Source organism: Diachasma alloeum, unplaced genomic scaffold (genome assembly GCF_001412515.2).
Source record: "Diachasma alloeum isolate Michigan unplaced genomic scaffold, Dall2.0 Dall_scaffold_78908, whole genome shotgun sequence".
NCBI lineage: Eukaryota > Metazoa > Arthropoda > Insecta > Hymenoptera > Braconidae > Diachasma > Diachasma alloeum.
Window position 1 is genome coordinate 2,522,155 of NW_021683643.1, and position 15,153 is coordinate 2,537,307.

The following is a 15,153-nucleotide window of genomic DNA, read 5'->3' on the forward strand; positions in this document are numbered from 1 at the left end:
ACCCCACCCACATTAAAATATTCATGGTTGATGAAAATGTGGTCGATAAATCCATTCGTTGATCTGCAATTCGAAGAATAAATCCGGCATTCCAAGTATCATGAGTAAACTTAATAATAAAAGTTCAGTCGGGCGAAATGAGGGCTGACAAGAGAGATTAAAAAGTCTGAAAGTTTTTCTCAATACTTTTCTTGAAATCAAATGGCCCTTTAAACTTTAACTGACCGTAATGATAAGGGATTTGATGAGTGTCACAGGATCAACGGAAATGATGAGACGTCAAGTTACGTTGGTTATCTTTTCCAATGAATGCAGGAAGGCGGCAGAAGTGGAGATATCATGTTAGGGTATAGTGAGCGCAGAATGAAACGAGTGAGAAAGGTCATTAGTGGTAACAGTGGTGGTAGGAGAAGGTGAATGTTGAAACAGAAGGGAGGAAGACGCATGGAGTGAAAGAGGGAAGACCTCAAATGCCATTGAAGAGGAGATAGGGACAGAGAGTCTTCCTGTACAGCTTCTGGCCTTCTGCCAAACTTGCACAATCATGAGTGCGGTTAGCAGGAGGAAATAGACACGCCCCTGTGAAAGAAGAGGGTGTTCATTAGAATTATTTCCCTCGCTGGTAAGCAGATGCTTGGTAGGCTGCTGATGTTGGCAAAAGTGTTGATTCCTTGAGGGTGTAGAATTTATGAAGAAACTTGTAGGAAAAGTTGTTTTCCATACTTGATATCCTCTTTGGTCGTTTGATGTACATTGACGTTTGCATAATGCGATGAATCGTTAATTCTCCACAGGGATAGAAAGAAAAGTAATGACTTTTGGTGACATGTCCTTCGGTTCGTTGCAAACTACCGAAGGAGTCACGTTTTTCAGGTTAAAAAATCGGGTTTCGAAGCGAGGCCCGAGTGATTTTTCCTGAAAAACTTGAAGAGTTCGTGTGTGTGCAAGGAACCTTGAGGAAAATACTTGATTAATTCTGAAGCTCGAGTGGTATTCGGAAGAGTAATTTTCTATCCAAATTTCGGCCAAGAGAATTGAGCTATGAGACAAAATCCATCTGTCAGTTTCAATGAGGGGCTCACTCAACCAGTAAATATTTTGTTTTTCGTGTATATTTCAACATGAATAATTACCATTGGAATTATTGAAAATTATCAGTTGAATACAGTGTTGACTACATAAAATAACAGTCGAACAGTGGAATTCTGTTGGCTGAAATTTGGTGATAAATTCGGAAAAATTAGAGATTGGTTCCTGAAAATCAGTGACATTACTCGGAAAATCGGTGGCACTAGAAATGACCAATAATCTTACTGATAGTTTCCTCAATTCTGATTTCGGCCAACCAGAGGGCAGTATTCAAGGTCACGTGCCACCTTGACATCTGTTTCATTTTGATAATTCACCAGGATACAAGTAAATTATGAAACTGATAATTCCACAGTAGCCGATCAATTATTTTCCCTTCTCCCAGATATTCCTCACATTTCGGTGAAAAGTGTCACTTAACCCCGAACACTACACTCTATTCGGGCAAAATCAGAATTGAGCAAGTTATCGGCCGAATACCCCTCGACCTTCAAAATTCATCGGATATTTCCCTTGAGCTCCCCTGCAAAGAAACGAGCGTATCAAGTTTTGCAGAGAAATCCCTCGAGCTATGCACCAAGAATGCTAAACTTGACACCTCCATTTCTTTAGAAGAATTTTTCGAAAAATATCTGATAATTTTGAAGGCCTCAGGGTATTAATAACGGGAAAAAATCCTGAAAATCAGTGACATGTCCCTAAAAGTCAAAACTTTATGTCTCAATGTCTATCGACTCTGACCTGTCTGCATCGTGTCAATGTTATCTGTGTACTTCAATGTGTATTTGTGATGGGCTTGACGTATGTACCTGTCTAGATGTTGGCTACTAGGTTGTTTAGATTGTATTCATTACTCTTCGAATGTTACATTTTTCTCCCGAATAAAAATATCGGGACAAGGGGGACGGACCGATGGAGTGAATACTCCACACAAGTGGAGTTTTCTCATTGTCCGATCTGTGACATGAAAACCTGATCAGTTCTCCCCCATTCGATCGATTTAAATGTGGAAAGTGGAACAATGAGAAAGGACCGATAACCAAACCCGAGGACACAGGAACAAATATCCTATAGGCTTGCGAAATGGGATGGTGAAGCGCCGGGCTGGGGGTGTATGGGAATGGAGTGGGGGAAGGCTCGGGTGGCCTGATCGTTTTCGCTGAGGTTTCAAGTACAACCGGGTCCCGTTATCGAGCGAGGAGGGACACAAAACGAGACAGAGGGAAAGCATAAAACCGTACCCCCTGGGATACACACGCTAAGCCTTGTTCTGGTATTTATCGTTTCGGCAAAGTTACGACGCGATTCCCCTGATCAAGCTTGAGCCCTCCTCTAGAAATCCCTGATAGTCCTGATATGCCATTGAGGGTGACCCGACAATTAGCGGCATTTCTACGTCTTGGGTGGGCAGTAAACGCTTTCGAAAACCGCAGCTGTCATGGACAATGAATCTGCCAACCGAAACCAGAACCCTATTCTACCCAAAAGTCCCTAAATACCCAAAACATCACATGTATTCTGTTTTCGCTCCAAAGCAGCCGTAGAACCAGAGATCAGGGCTTCTGAGTCTTTTCAATACACCCAAAAAAAGTACTTCTCATCAGTACCGACCGGTACTTGGAGGAAGTTCACACTGAGAGAAAAATATAATTCTTCTGACTATATTTCATCACCATCGAATTATAGTCAAAAAGTCCTCAACAATTTTTCATGGGTTACGGTAACTATGGCCGGAGAAGTAATTACTACAATGGAATGTAGTCATTGCATTAGTATATTTCTAACCTAGGGAGGGAAAATAAAGGATCCTCAGCCGTCAGTGCAGTTGGTAAGTGCGCGGCTGAGGGTCCTTTATTTTACTTCCCGTAGTTAGAACGCGATTTTCCATCTCGGCGCAGGTGCAAAGTCAGAGTTCCCTCCCGCAAAGCGGGAGGGAAATGTAACTTTGCGCCCGCCAGGACGGAAACTATTTTATAGTTCTACTCACGATAGATTTGTCGTGGTTACTTTTGAACTTTGGTTAGTTCAACTGCATTTTGATTTGCAAAAATTATGCCTGTGAAGTTACTATAATGTTATGTGCCGCATACAAAAAAAAAATCGTATCGTTCACCAAAACTGCCTCAACTATTTTCTTATTGTAAATCGAACTTCAGATTTTTCTCTCAGTGTGCCAGCTGTAGCGTCTACTCTGGTTAGGCGGTATACCCTCGCAAATATCGTAGTTATTGTGGAAAATAAATTTTTCAACCGACACCAAAACCCAATCCTTTACAAAGTTTTTGAATAACCAGAACATTAAACGTCGTATTTTCGACTCAAAGTAGCCGTAGAACCAAAGCTCAAGGCTTCAAAGTCCTTTCAATACTCCAACTATGTTCTGACAAGTTTCAATCGACATAACTCTGCAACTAGAGCTCTAGGTTTAGTTTCGAACTCGTAGCGCGAAACTTGTTGAAACGCGAGGTATTAAACACATTCAAACAAGTAGATGAGTGTTTTTACTTGAAGAGCCCCGATTCCAACCACTAAATAATGACCAGTCATTGGAACATTGAAAAAACACTTCAGGGGTGTTAAACACCGGTAGTCACAACGTCAACGAACGAGGTTGACGATATAATTGGCGTCATTTCCTCACCGTACTTAGGCAGTAAACCCTCGTAAAAACCGTAGTTATCATGGAAAAATAAATTTTTCAATCTGCACGAGAATCCCACTCTGCAAAGAATGAATACCCCTGAATACCGAAAGCACCCAATGTAATGTATCAGATCCAAAGGACCCATACGATTAAAGATCAGGAGTTTTGAGTCTTTTCAATACTTTAACTGCACTGTTAAAAATTTTCGTATGACTTTTCTGTGTCAAATTCTGGAAATTTTTATCATTTTGAATTTCCACTGAAATTTCAGCAAATCTTGTCATTGATAAATCAAATCAGTAGTGAAGTGGTAAACCGGTATAAGTCAATTTTAATTATTGCCCAGTTTTCAATGAATATGTCAAAATCTAAGGGAAATAGCAAAGTTGTTGTCATAACCTTTTTTATAGAGCAAATTGAGAGCTACAAAAAAGGAAATTACAACAATTTCGCTATTTCCCTTAGATTCCGAGCTATTTATTGAAAACTGGCCAATAGTCAAAATCGACTTATACCGGTTTACCACTTCGCTACTGAAATATTGTATTGATTTTCTATTCAAATGATTTGAAAATCAATAAAATACTTGATTTTTCAGTTCAATTATTTCGTAAAAATTCGGAAAAATCAGGAAAATTCGGGACAAAATTGAAAATTCATGTCATTTTGTTTCTGAATATTCATAAATTTCTTTGAATTCTACCTAAAACTTGAAATTTCATAACAATTTTCCCCCTAAATTGGATTCAATGCCACTCTTATGACAATTGCTACTATATTTTCCATGAAATTTCGAAAAAAATTTAACAGTGTATGCTCTGAGGAGTTTCGATAAACATAATTCTCTAACCAGAAACTTGTTGGAACGAGAGATATTCACCACATTCCAACAAGTTGATGCATTTGCAGTTTGTGCATTGATTTGAAAGGACTCGAGATCAACCCAAAAACACTATGGTCAGTCGTCATGGAATGAGACATCACCACGATTGACGTCTTGTGTACACCCTGGTTAGGCAGTAAACCCTCCCAAAAACCGCAGTGTTGATAGAAAATGAATCTTTCAACCGACACCAGAACCCCATTCTGCACAAAACCCCTTGAATACCTCAACACCAAATGTAGTGTATTAGATTCACAGTAGCCATAGGACCAAAGATAAGGGCTTTTGAGTCTTTTCAATACTCCACACGTTTGAAAAGATTCATTATAAAAACTTACCGAATTCGCTAGAAAATTCTATTGGGATTCTATTGAAATTCTAAGGAATTTTCGTTAAAATTCTATTTATTTTTTCCGCTGATTCTATGAGATATTTTATAGGAAAAAGTCCACAGTTTTCGATATTTTTTGGAATTTTTTATATAAGAATACTTGATCATGAACTTTCCAAGTTTTTTCACTCGGATCCTCCAATGCGAAACGAAACAAAATACAGCGGAAACAACTTGGAAAATCCGTGCCCAATAGTTTTAATTAAAAAAATCTCAAGAGAAAAATTTAAACAGAAAAATCGAAATCTGTTGACTTTTCCTATCAAATATCTAATAGCATCTGCGCAAAAGACAGAATTTTAACGAGAATTATCTATATGTTTAATAGAACTTTCTAGCCAATTCGCTAAGGTTTTCTATTGAATTTCTTCCCACGTGTACCTATGTTCTGACAAGTTTCGACCGGCACAACTCTCCAACTAGAACTCTAGGTTTAGTCTCGAACATGTGCCCCGAAACTTGTTGGAACGAGAGGTTTTCAGTCCATTCGAACAATCTTATCAGTGCATTGATTTGAAAAGACTCGATGTTGACCACAAAATAATTAGTTGTAATGAATCAAGAAAATAACTCAGGCGTGTAATAAAAACACTCAGTTTCCCTGGTGGTGGTGCAAATCGTCGACATCGACGATGGCAACGACACCTCCGCCGCCGATTGCCGGCTCAGCAACGGCTTCTGGCTCTGGTGGTGGGGCCCAGGGTGTCGTACTCTGCCCGCGAACGCTGTCACAGGTGCGTCGTTCCAAGCTCCGGAGAGCCCTCACCGAGGCAACCGCCGAGACCGTCAGCTACGTCAAGACGGTGGGAAACATAACAGTAAATTTTAGATTTCTTTCTTAATAAATTAATCACACTTGAATTAGTTTCCCCATTCACACAACCCAACACAGTCATCACGTAATTACACCGAATGGTAGATATCACTTAGATGAGTCTAGTCACCCTGCAATCATCTGCACCGAAGTATTTCATGTTTTTCAATCACTCGATGTCACAACTTTCTAGATCTAGATTAGAGTTTTATGACTGCGGAATTATGAAACTACTGCGGAATTCGTTCCACCAGTTTCCGATAATTTTATTTCTTATTTCTTCTTCTCGTTACGGCAGTTTCTCGGGCTTTTTTATTTTTCAATTGAGATTCTTAGGAGTAAATAACTTTGTCCAATGGCGGAGCGAAAAACTTTTCCCATTCGTTTGCTCATTTTTGTCGGGTATACTTCAATATCCGATGATCGAATCGTGCGATCTTGGGGAGACCAGTATCCATTCTCGCTCGTCACCTTACCGTGTACGGACGGTATGTAATGATGCGAGACCGATCATCGATTTTCGGGGCTGATGAGCGGACAAGAACATGGGGAGTGATAACAGAGTGGTTGAGTGAGGCTGAAATTACGAGATAAGGGAGAGCGCGGTCTCAGGAAACTGGAAAAAAAATGTGAATCACCTTCGGTTCATGTTCATGAGGTGATTCCAGGCTGAGGCAATGGCTATGCAAGCACTATGCTGCATGGAGAAATATGCATAATAGAATTTTTCAAGGAGATATAGGGAAAAATTACCGGAGAAAATGTAAACGGGTTGCAAAATGGAAATATAATGAAAAGTGCTCTTACTTGTGATTTTTTTTGAGACTAGGCGAGACGCGCGAGACATGTTGCATAAAATTGATTCTTCAATCAATTTTTCAAACTCGACGGTAGGGGAGGATGGGGCAAAACGGCCCCCCTTCAATCGTCAATATTTTCCGATTCAATAATCCGATTGGGATGAGTCAGAGCTCGTTTTGAAGAATGAAAAATTATCTTCAAAATGAAGTTGGAACTGGGAATTTTCACAATGTCATTCACAAGTTATTGACAATTGAAGGGGGGCCGTTTTGCCCCACCCTCCCCTAATTTGTAATTTAATTCTAATTCAAGTTGTAATTTGTAATTCAGTAGCGAAGCGGTAAACCGGCTCAAGTCGATTTTGACTTTTGGCCAGTTTTTGATGAATATCTCGGAATGTAAGAGATATAGCAAAATTTTTTTCATGACCTTTTTTATAACCCTCAATTGGCTCTACAGAAAAGGTCGTGACAAAAATTTTTCTATCTCTTAAAGATTCCCAGATATTCGTCAAAAACTGACGAATACTCAAAATCGAGTTGACCCGGTGTAGCGCTTCGCTATTGATTGATCAAGCGGATGGAGCGAAAAAATCACACGTTATTTTAAAGATCTCCTTGAGATCTTTAAATTGGTAATTAATAAATCCTCATTGGTTAAGTGCAAAGATCCAATAATGGATCAAAAGACCAAATTTTATGGTATCGCATGACGTTCAAAAGAGAAATAATCTCGAATAACTTCAAGAAACACCCCGGTGGCTTGGCGCAGTGGGTAAGTTCATCGCCTCACATGCGAAAGGTTCCGAGTTCCAATCCCGGCCGGGTAGAATGGTGCGATCTAACCATTTAAAGTCTCGATCATCATCGTAGTATATCCTAACCGGGTCGGAAACGATGTAAAATAACGATAAAAAAAACTTCAAGAAAGATCAACCAATGGCATTCAATGGATCACAATTTGAAAAACAAATCCCCTTTCAAAATTATATTTTTAATCCGCTGATCTTACTCAAAACGATAAAAAAATACAGCCAAAGTTCAATTTTTCAATAAAACATGAAAAAATCAATTTTTGACAAAAACTCTTATAACTTTGTGAAAAATTGTCGAAATTGAATGATTCATCTTTCAATTTATAGCTTATTCAATAAGCTTTACAACTGATATAAAAGTTCTAAGATTAATTGAGCCAAAAGGCAGTAATTTAGGACATTACGGTAAAAAAATGGCCAATTTTCAATTTGTAACATGCGAGATTCAAAACATAATCAGCCATAACAATTGATCAAGTGGACGGAATCAGGAAAATCACAAGTCATTTTGAAAATCTCGTTGAATTCTTTAAATTAGTGTATAATAAATCCTCATTAGTCAAGTGCAAAGGTCCGATAATGCCTGAAAAAAGCGAATTTCTGAGTGTGACATGACGTTCAAATGAGAAACAATCTCCATTAACTCTATGAAAATTCAACCAAATTGCATTCAATACATTACAATCTAAAAAACGAAGATTGCCCTTCAAGATGATATATCAATATTTCGAATGATTTGACGCAAAATAGTAGAAAAATCCAGCCAAAATTGATTTTCATGTAAAGTACGAAAAACCAATTTTTGCCTAAAAGTGCAATAACTCAATGGAAAATGATCAGAATGGAACGATTCGCGTATCAATTTGAAGCTTATTTACTAGGCTTTTGAATGAGTATGAAACATATAAGGTTCATCGAACAGGAAGAGAGACATTAGCGTGAAAAACACGAAAAAGGATCAGTGCCACGGTCACTGATTGTTTTATAAGGAAACATCGGGGAAAATTCAACCTTTTCTCATTCGCTGTTGTAAAATTACTCTTGAAATTGGAATTGAGTCAAAAAGTAATTCAAACTGTCGTAGAAATATCGATAATCATCTGGAATAAAAAATAGCTAAAATCGACTTGAACTGTTTTACCGTTTCACTACTGAATTTTGATTACTTCTTTCCCATTGTACGATTATTATCCACTATATCTTCCCATTTATGTACACATTGAATATTCAAAGCTCAAAGAATCAAGATTCCATGACATGAAATCCATGATGGAGAAGAAGATTGTGTTCAATCCAATCAATTTCCTCTTCGCGAAGTTATTACTTTTCGCCCTTGCATTGTCTCCGCCAGACACGAAACTCTATAAGCCTGAGGAGCATCTCACAATAGCAGAAAAGCTCAAGTCAGACTTTCTAGTTCTGTTTATTTGTTTTATCTCCAGTCTTATTTAAACGGGACTTTTTATTGAGTTGCTGGTGCTGGGGGAATAATTTCGTCTGCGAATGGAACTTTCATTTCCTCGGAGGGAAATAAAGTGGTGGAGAATAGGGCAAAATGGACCGTTTGTAATCTGAAATAAATCGAGATTGGGAGAGTGAGCTTCAACGAAACTTGCATCTTTCTCGAGCTCTTTGGATGTCCAAGTATTTTCATCATTTTTTTTTATTAGATTCTTTATCAAGGTTTATACAACATCAGAACTTTCGCTCGAGCTGGATATTGCACTAGCTTGCCGGAAGTTTTGCAATGATAGAAAACATTGTTTTCATCATAAAAAATTCTGCAAATTTGAGTGAATTTATTCATATTTAGAATGGTTCTAGAACTGAATTTATGACAATAAAACGAAAGTATTTCTGAAGAACTTCCGTCAAAACAACTCCGTCAGATTCACCAAACCACCACGCAATTGATTGAAAATTCAACGTAATTCAATACTAAATATTCATGTTTTCATGGAAAATTCAAGTAAGCTATACTGTTAAAAATTTTCGTCTGAATTTTTCGTGTCAAATCCCGAAAATTTTTATCATTTTTAATTTCCACTGAAATTTCAGGCAATCTCTTCATTGAAAAAGCAAATACTCTATTGATTTTCTATTCAATTGATCTGGAAATCAATAAAATAGTTGATTTTTCAGTTCAATTATTCTGTGAAAATTCCGTAAAAGAAGAAAATTCGGGGGAAAATTGAAAATTCATGTCATTTTGCTTCTGAATATTCATGTTCCACTAAAAATTCAATCAAGTTGTGAAATTTCCATCTCACTCCCACTGAAAACGGATGAATTGCTGTAAATTCCACTTAAAACTTGAAATTTCATAACCATTTCTTCCCTAAATCCGATTCAATGTCACTCTCATGAGATTAACTATAATATCTTCCATGAAATTTCAAAAAATTTCCAACAGTGTACCACTGTATACTGAAATTCAAGTACTGAAAACCAGAAAATGGTTTTTTCGCTGACCGAATGAATTATGACATTATGCCCCAAGACTCTACATGACACTAGTCTCTACCCTCATTTCAAAAGATCGCTCCCCAAACGATGTTCACACTCCTGTACACTGATTACTACGTGTAGTACTCCCTGCATTTTGCAGATGTAAATGTATGGCAGCGCTGTGTCCCTTTGTGCCTGATTTCTCTGTGCATATTATTAGCATAAATTAATAGTTACTAAAGCGTGCACGTAGTGAGTCACGCTCGGGTTGAAGCTCTCAGTGCCTCCAGTGTTTTGGTTCAAAGCCCGGTTTATTACACACAACTGTGCTCCTCATTGGCGCGTATGGCGATGAATCCAGGAGGAGAAGTTGAACCTTGACACGGCCATTAAAGGAAAAATCCAACATCAAAGGTGAGACAAACCAACCGAGTATTACACGGTTCTGTAGCTGTGGAGTGCCAATAAATTTCGCTCATTTTCAATTGCGAAGCGGTGAAACGATTTGAAAAATGAAGAAGTGGCCAGAAGCTGGTTAACTTAGCTGGAAAGAGCAAACGACGCGTTATCGAAAGATCCTGGGTTCAATTCCCGGTCTGGATCATGCATTTTATCAGTAGATTTTTCGGTAATGTGATAGAATAGCTCCCTCAGAATACCCCTATTGATTTAACCTAAAAAATTTTCAAAATTTCTGGCAATTTTTCTTAATTATTTTTGACATATAGATCATTACTCACATATACTCACATAACTATGACACTTATAGATGTTGTAATCAATCAATTAAAATCCATATTTTAGATGACAGAATTATTCGATTCTGCCTTTACACTGTTAAAGACTCGGAATTCGATTCAAGGAAAAAATGTCAATGGAATTTCAAGCTTCTCTGAAAATTCAAGGAAAGCCCCATTTTTTTCGCGGCAGGAGACCGGAGATTCGACAATTTACATGAATTTTTAAGTGGAAATGAATATTCTGTACCAAATTCCTCGCAATTTTCAGGGAATTCTTTAAAAAAATTCTGGAATTCCAAGAATTTTAAAGAAATTCCCTGAAAATTCAGAGGAATCTAGAATTTAAGAAGAGATTTTTCTGAATTTTCTTGATTTTTCACTAATTTCTCCGGAATGATTAAATTGAAATTTATAGTTCCCACTGATTCTCCCCTGAAATTATAAATTTTCAATGACAAAATTCCTTGAAATTTCAGTGGAAATGTAACTTGTTGAAAATTTTCAAGAGTCTCACCCCAAATTTCAATGGAAAATTGTTAATAGTGTATGGATTTTGTCGTCAAAAAAGCTGTAAAATAATTTCCAGTCCTGAAGTAAAGCTAAATTACCACACAAAATAATAACTCGACTCAAAACTAAAACTCGACACTCGTCCCGGAGACTCAATTCATCACAACACCAAAACATGACGGAATAAAATCTAACCCGTAATTCAATAAATCCCCCCCCACCGCACCACGTTTTTGAGGTACTAAACCACTGTATTGGAGAGCGACTCATTTTTAATTCAAATTACTGTTTGTACGGATAAAACATTGAGTTTGATGTATAAATTATTAAAATTAGTTTGGAATGATGTATTATCTCACTTTACCGATTTTTCTGGTAAACTAATATCGAGAATCGTCGTGATTCCCCTTCTACCCATTCCAAAATCCTATCCAAAAATATCCTGTGGCGTTAAACGACGTAGGAAGCTATGTAAACTCCCGTTTGTAGTGAAATTTCTCGTCTTTAGTGAAATTTTGGAGCGCCCGGAGCATTAAGACTGAAAATTTATCCTCCTCAATGTTTTTCTTCCGCAAAAACTCACAAATACTACTCCTCCAGTCAAAATTACGTTTCAGTTCAATGAAATTTCCGTACACTGAGAAAGAAAATTTCCAGTATCTAAAACATGTTGTCTTGAGACGAGTAATTTTTCTTCAGTTGTTTCATTCTCCCAGGCATCTCACTCAAATCGCGTACACTGAGAGAAAAATATGATTCTTCTGACTATATTCCGTCACCATCGAATTATAGTCAAAAAGTCCTCAACAATTTTTCATGGGTTACGGTAACTATGGCCGGAGAAGTAATTACTACAATGGAATGTAGTCATTGCAACTATTTTATAGTTCTCCTCACGATATATTTGTCGTGGTTACTTTTGAACTTTGGTTAGTTTAACTGCATTTTGATTTACAAAAATTACGCTTGTGAAGTTACTATAATGTTATGTGCCCCATACAAAAAAAAATTGTATCGTTCACTGAAACTGCCTCAACCATTTTCTTATTGTAAATCGAACTTCACGTTTTTCTCTCAGTGTAGAAGAATCGTCAGTCTTCAACTATTTATTGTTTTCATGATTTTTTTGTTAGCAGTTGCAATATTTGGATATCTAATATATTTATGATATAATGCGCAACGATAGTGATAAATGAGAATTCATTTGAGTTCCGTGAACCGCAAACATTCTGAGATTCGAACCATTGAAAATAATTTACTTCTCTCAAGTAAATATGGTCTACATATTAGAAAATTTTTCTCTCAGTGTAATTAAAACACAGTGTCCATATTTTGCTCCAGCTTTTTTCCGAGTTTTCGCAAACATCCAATTACGTAAAAATTCGTGAAAATTCTTGCTCCACGATTACGTGACTTGTCACGTAACTTTTTCTCTCTTGAAGCTTCTTTCTATATTTCTCATTATCCCAGATACCCAATTCTGGCTCTCCGTGATATCAATAGGCAATACGAATACGAGTAAAAGCCAAGATGCATCCTCGCTGATGATTAAGTTGGCGATGTGGGAAATTTCATCGCCCCGACACCAACTCTGTGACCTAACCAACTCCACCTGACTCTAAGTATCGTGCTATGTATCCCCAGTGAAACCGGAATTATTCCACCTCTCTAATAACATTAACGGGGCGTCCGTTTCACATGAGAATGTATCACAGGTCGACCTCGGCAGATGGTCTAGACTAAACTTCAGTGATACTAGAGCTGCAGGGCTTTCGTAACAAATAGAAGTTATCAGGCAAGGGTTCAGATGTTGTTCTCCTGCTTGAATGGAATCCTGAAACTTTCATCACGGAAAATTATAAAGGGGACAGTCAAATGTGATATCACACGTTTTTTTAACTTTTTAGAGTCGCTCTCTTCTCGCCCCTCAGTCACAAGCCGTGGTAAACATGGATCTTGCTCTTATACCCTCTTGTATATCATGCCAGACCATCCACGACCTCCAAGAAAGGGAAATGATTAGATGCACAATTAAATCTTTATGCGATGTTCTTGGAACATTTCGTAAGTTATTAAATTGTTGCCGTCACAGCCTTCCGAAACGGAGCACGTCTGAAAAACTTCGCCAAAAAAACTTCGTTGAAACAACCTGATTGAATTGAACTTGGGAAAGTGAAATTTTGGTCGATTGAACTTTTGTCAAATTGAACTTCCGTCAATGAAACCACTCGGTTATCTTGTCTTTTGTAAGTATATAGGTAAAATCTGTATTTGTGTTTGGATTTTCAGAGTGTTGTTATCCGTTTTGTTTAGTTCCTTGGGAATGTGAACTTTTGGTTGATTGAACTTTTGTCAAATTGAACTTTCGTCAATGAAACCTTTCGGTTATCTTGTCTTTTGTAAGTATATAGGTAAAATCTGTATTTGTGTGTGGAATTTTAGAGTGTTGTTATCCGTTTTGTTTAGTTCCTTGGGAAATCGAACTTTTAGTTGATTGAACTTTTGTCAAATTGAATTTCCGTCAATGAAACCGCTCGGTTATCTTGTCTTTTGTAAGAATATAGGTAAAATCTGTATTTGTGTTTGGATTTTCAGAGTGTTGTTGTCCGTTTTGTTGAGTTCCTTGGGAATGTGAACTTTTGGTCGATTGAACTTTTGTCAAATTGAATTTCCATCAATGAAACCGCTCGGTTATCTTGTCTTTTGTAAGAATATAGGTAAAATCTGTATTTGTGTTTGGATTTTCAGAGTGTTGTTGTCCGTTTTGTTGAGTTCCTTGGGAATGTGAACTTTTGGTCGATTGAACTTTTGTCAAATTGAATTTCCATCAATGAAACCGCTCGGTTATCTTGTCTTTTGTAAGAATATAGGTAAAATCTGTATTTGTGTTTGGATTTTCAGAGTGTTGTTGTCCGTTTTGTTGAGTTCCTTGGGAATGTGAACTTTTGGTCGATTGAACTTTTGTCAAATTGAACTTCCGTCAATGAAACCGCTCGGTTATCTTGTCTTTTGTAAGAATATAGGTAATATCTATATTTGTGTTTGGAATTTCAGAGTGTTGTTATCCGTTTTGTTTAGTTCCTTGGGAAATTGAACTTTTAGTTGATTGAACTTTTGTCAAATTGAACTTCCGTCAATGAAACCACTCGGTTATCTTGTCTTTTGTAAGAATATAGGTAAAATCTGTATTTGTGTTTGGATTTTCGGAGTGTTGTTATCCTTTTTGTTTAGTTCCTTGGGAATGTGAACTTTTGGTTGATTGAACTTTTGTCAAATTGAACTTCCGTCAATGAAACCGCTCAGTTATCTTGCCTTTTGTAAGTATATTACTGTATTTGTATAATCTGTATTTGTGTTTGGAATTTCAGAGTGTTATTATCCGTTTTGTTTAGTTCCTTCGAAAATGAACCAAACAACCGTAATCGTTCAAATTTCAGGTTCAAATTTTTAGGGTAACTAAATATGGTCCAAAAAGTGCAAATATGATAATACGATTTTTAGAAGGTGTCTGTATGTATGTTGTATGTGTGTGGACTTTCTTGAATTTTTTTTTCGCAATTTTCTTTATACGTTAAAAGTGTAAAAGTTTTTTCAAGTTTTTTGAAGTTCAGGTAGTTCGATTTTTTTTTCTCTTCACGTTTTTTTTTGTTACCAAGTTGTTTTGATCAAATTTTATTGATCAAGTCTTTTTGACGAAGTTTTTTTAACGGAAGTTTTTTAGACATGGACCCTTTCGATATGACCTTTTGTGAATCTTTGGGGTTGTGTGAAAACCTGGTGACGTCACAATCTGAGGAACCCCCTCCCACCCGTTCGTCATCAAGCGCCGCCAACTACAGACTCCCGTACACCCGCAATCGTAAGACGTAATATTTGAATTCGCCCTAAGTAATTCCGTAAATTCTTGAACGGGAGAATGCAAATTTCGAGAGCAAACAGACGAAGTGAATGAAGAATTTTTCTGTTCAGTCTTATTATTCTGATGATATTCGTATGCAATGGGAACTTCCCAGCTTCTT

General features: G+C 37.2%; 1 protein-coding gene across 1 annotated transcript in view; it reads left to right on the forward strand.

Annotated features, from left to right (window-relative positions):
• The window catches only part of LOC107047753 (small conductance calcium-activated potassium channel protein 2), a 163,847-nt gene that overhangs the window by 26,522 nt on the left and 122,172 nt on the right, over positions 1 to 15,153 (forward strand). The window contains exon 3 of the mRNA XM_015270581.1: positions 5,604 to 5,810. Coding sequence (XP_015126067.1) covers positions 5,604 to 5,810 — 207 coding nt within the window. The remainder of the gene's footprint in view (positions 1 to 5,603; positions 5,811 to 15,153) is intronic.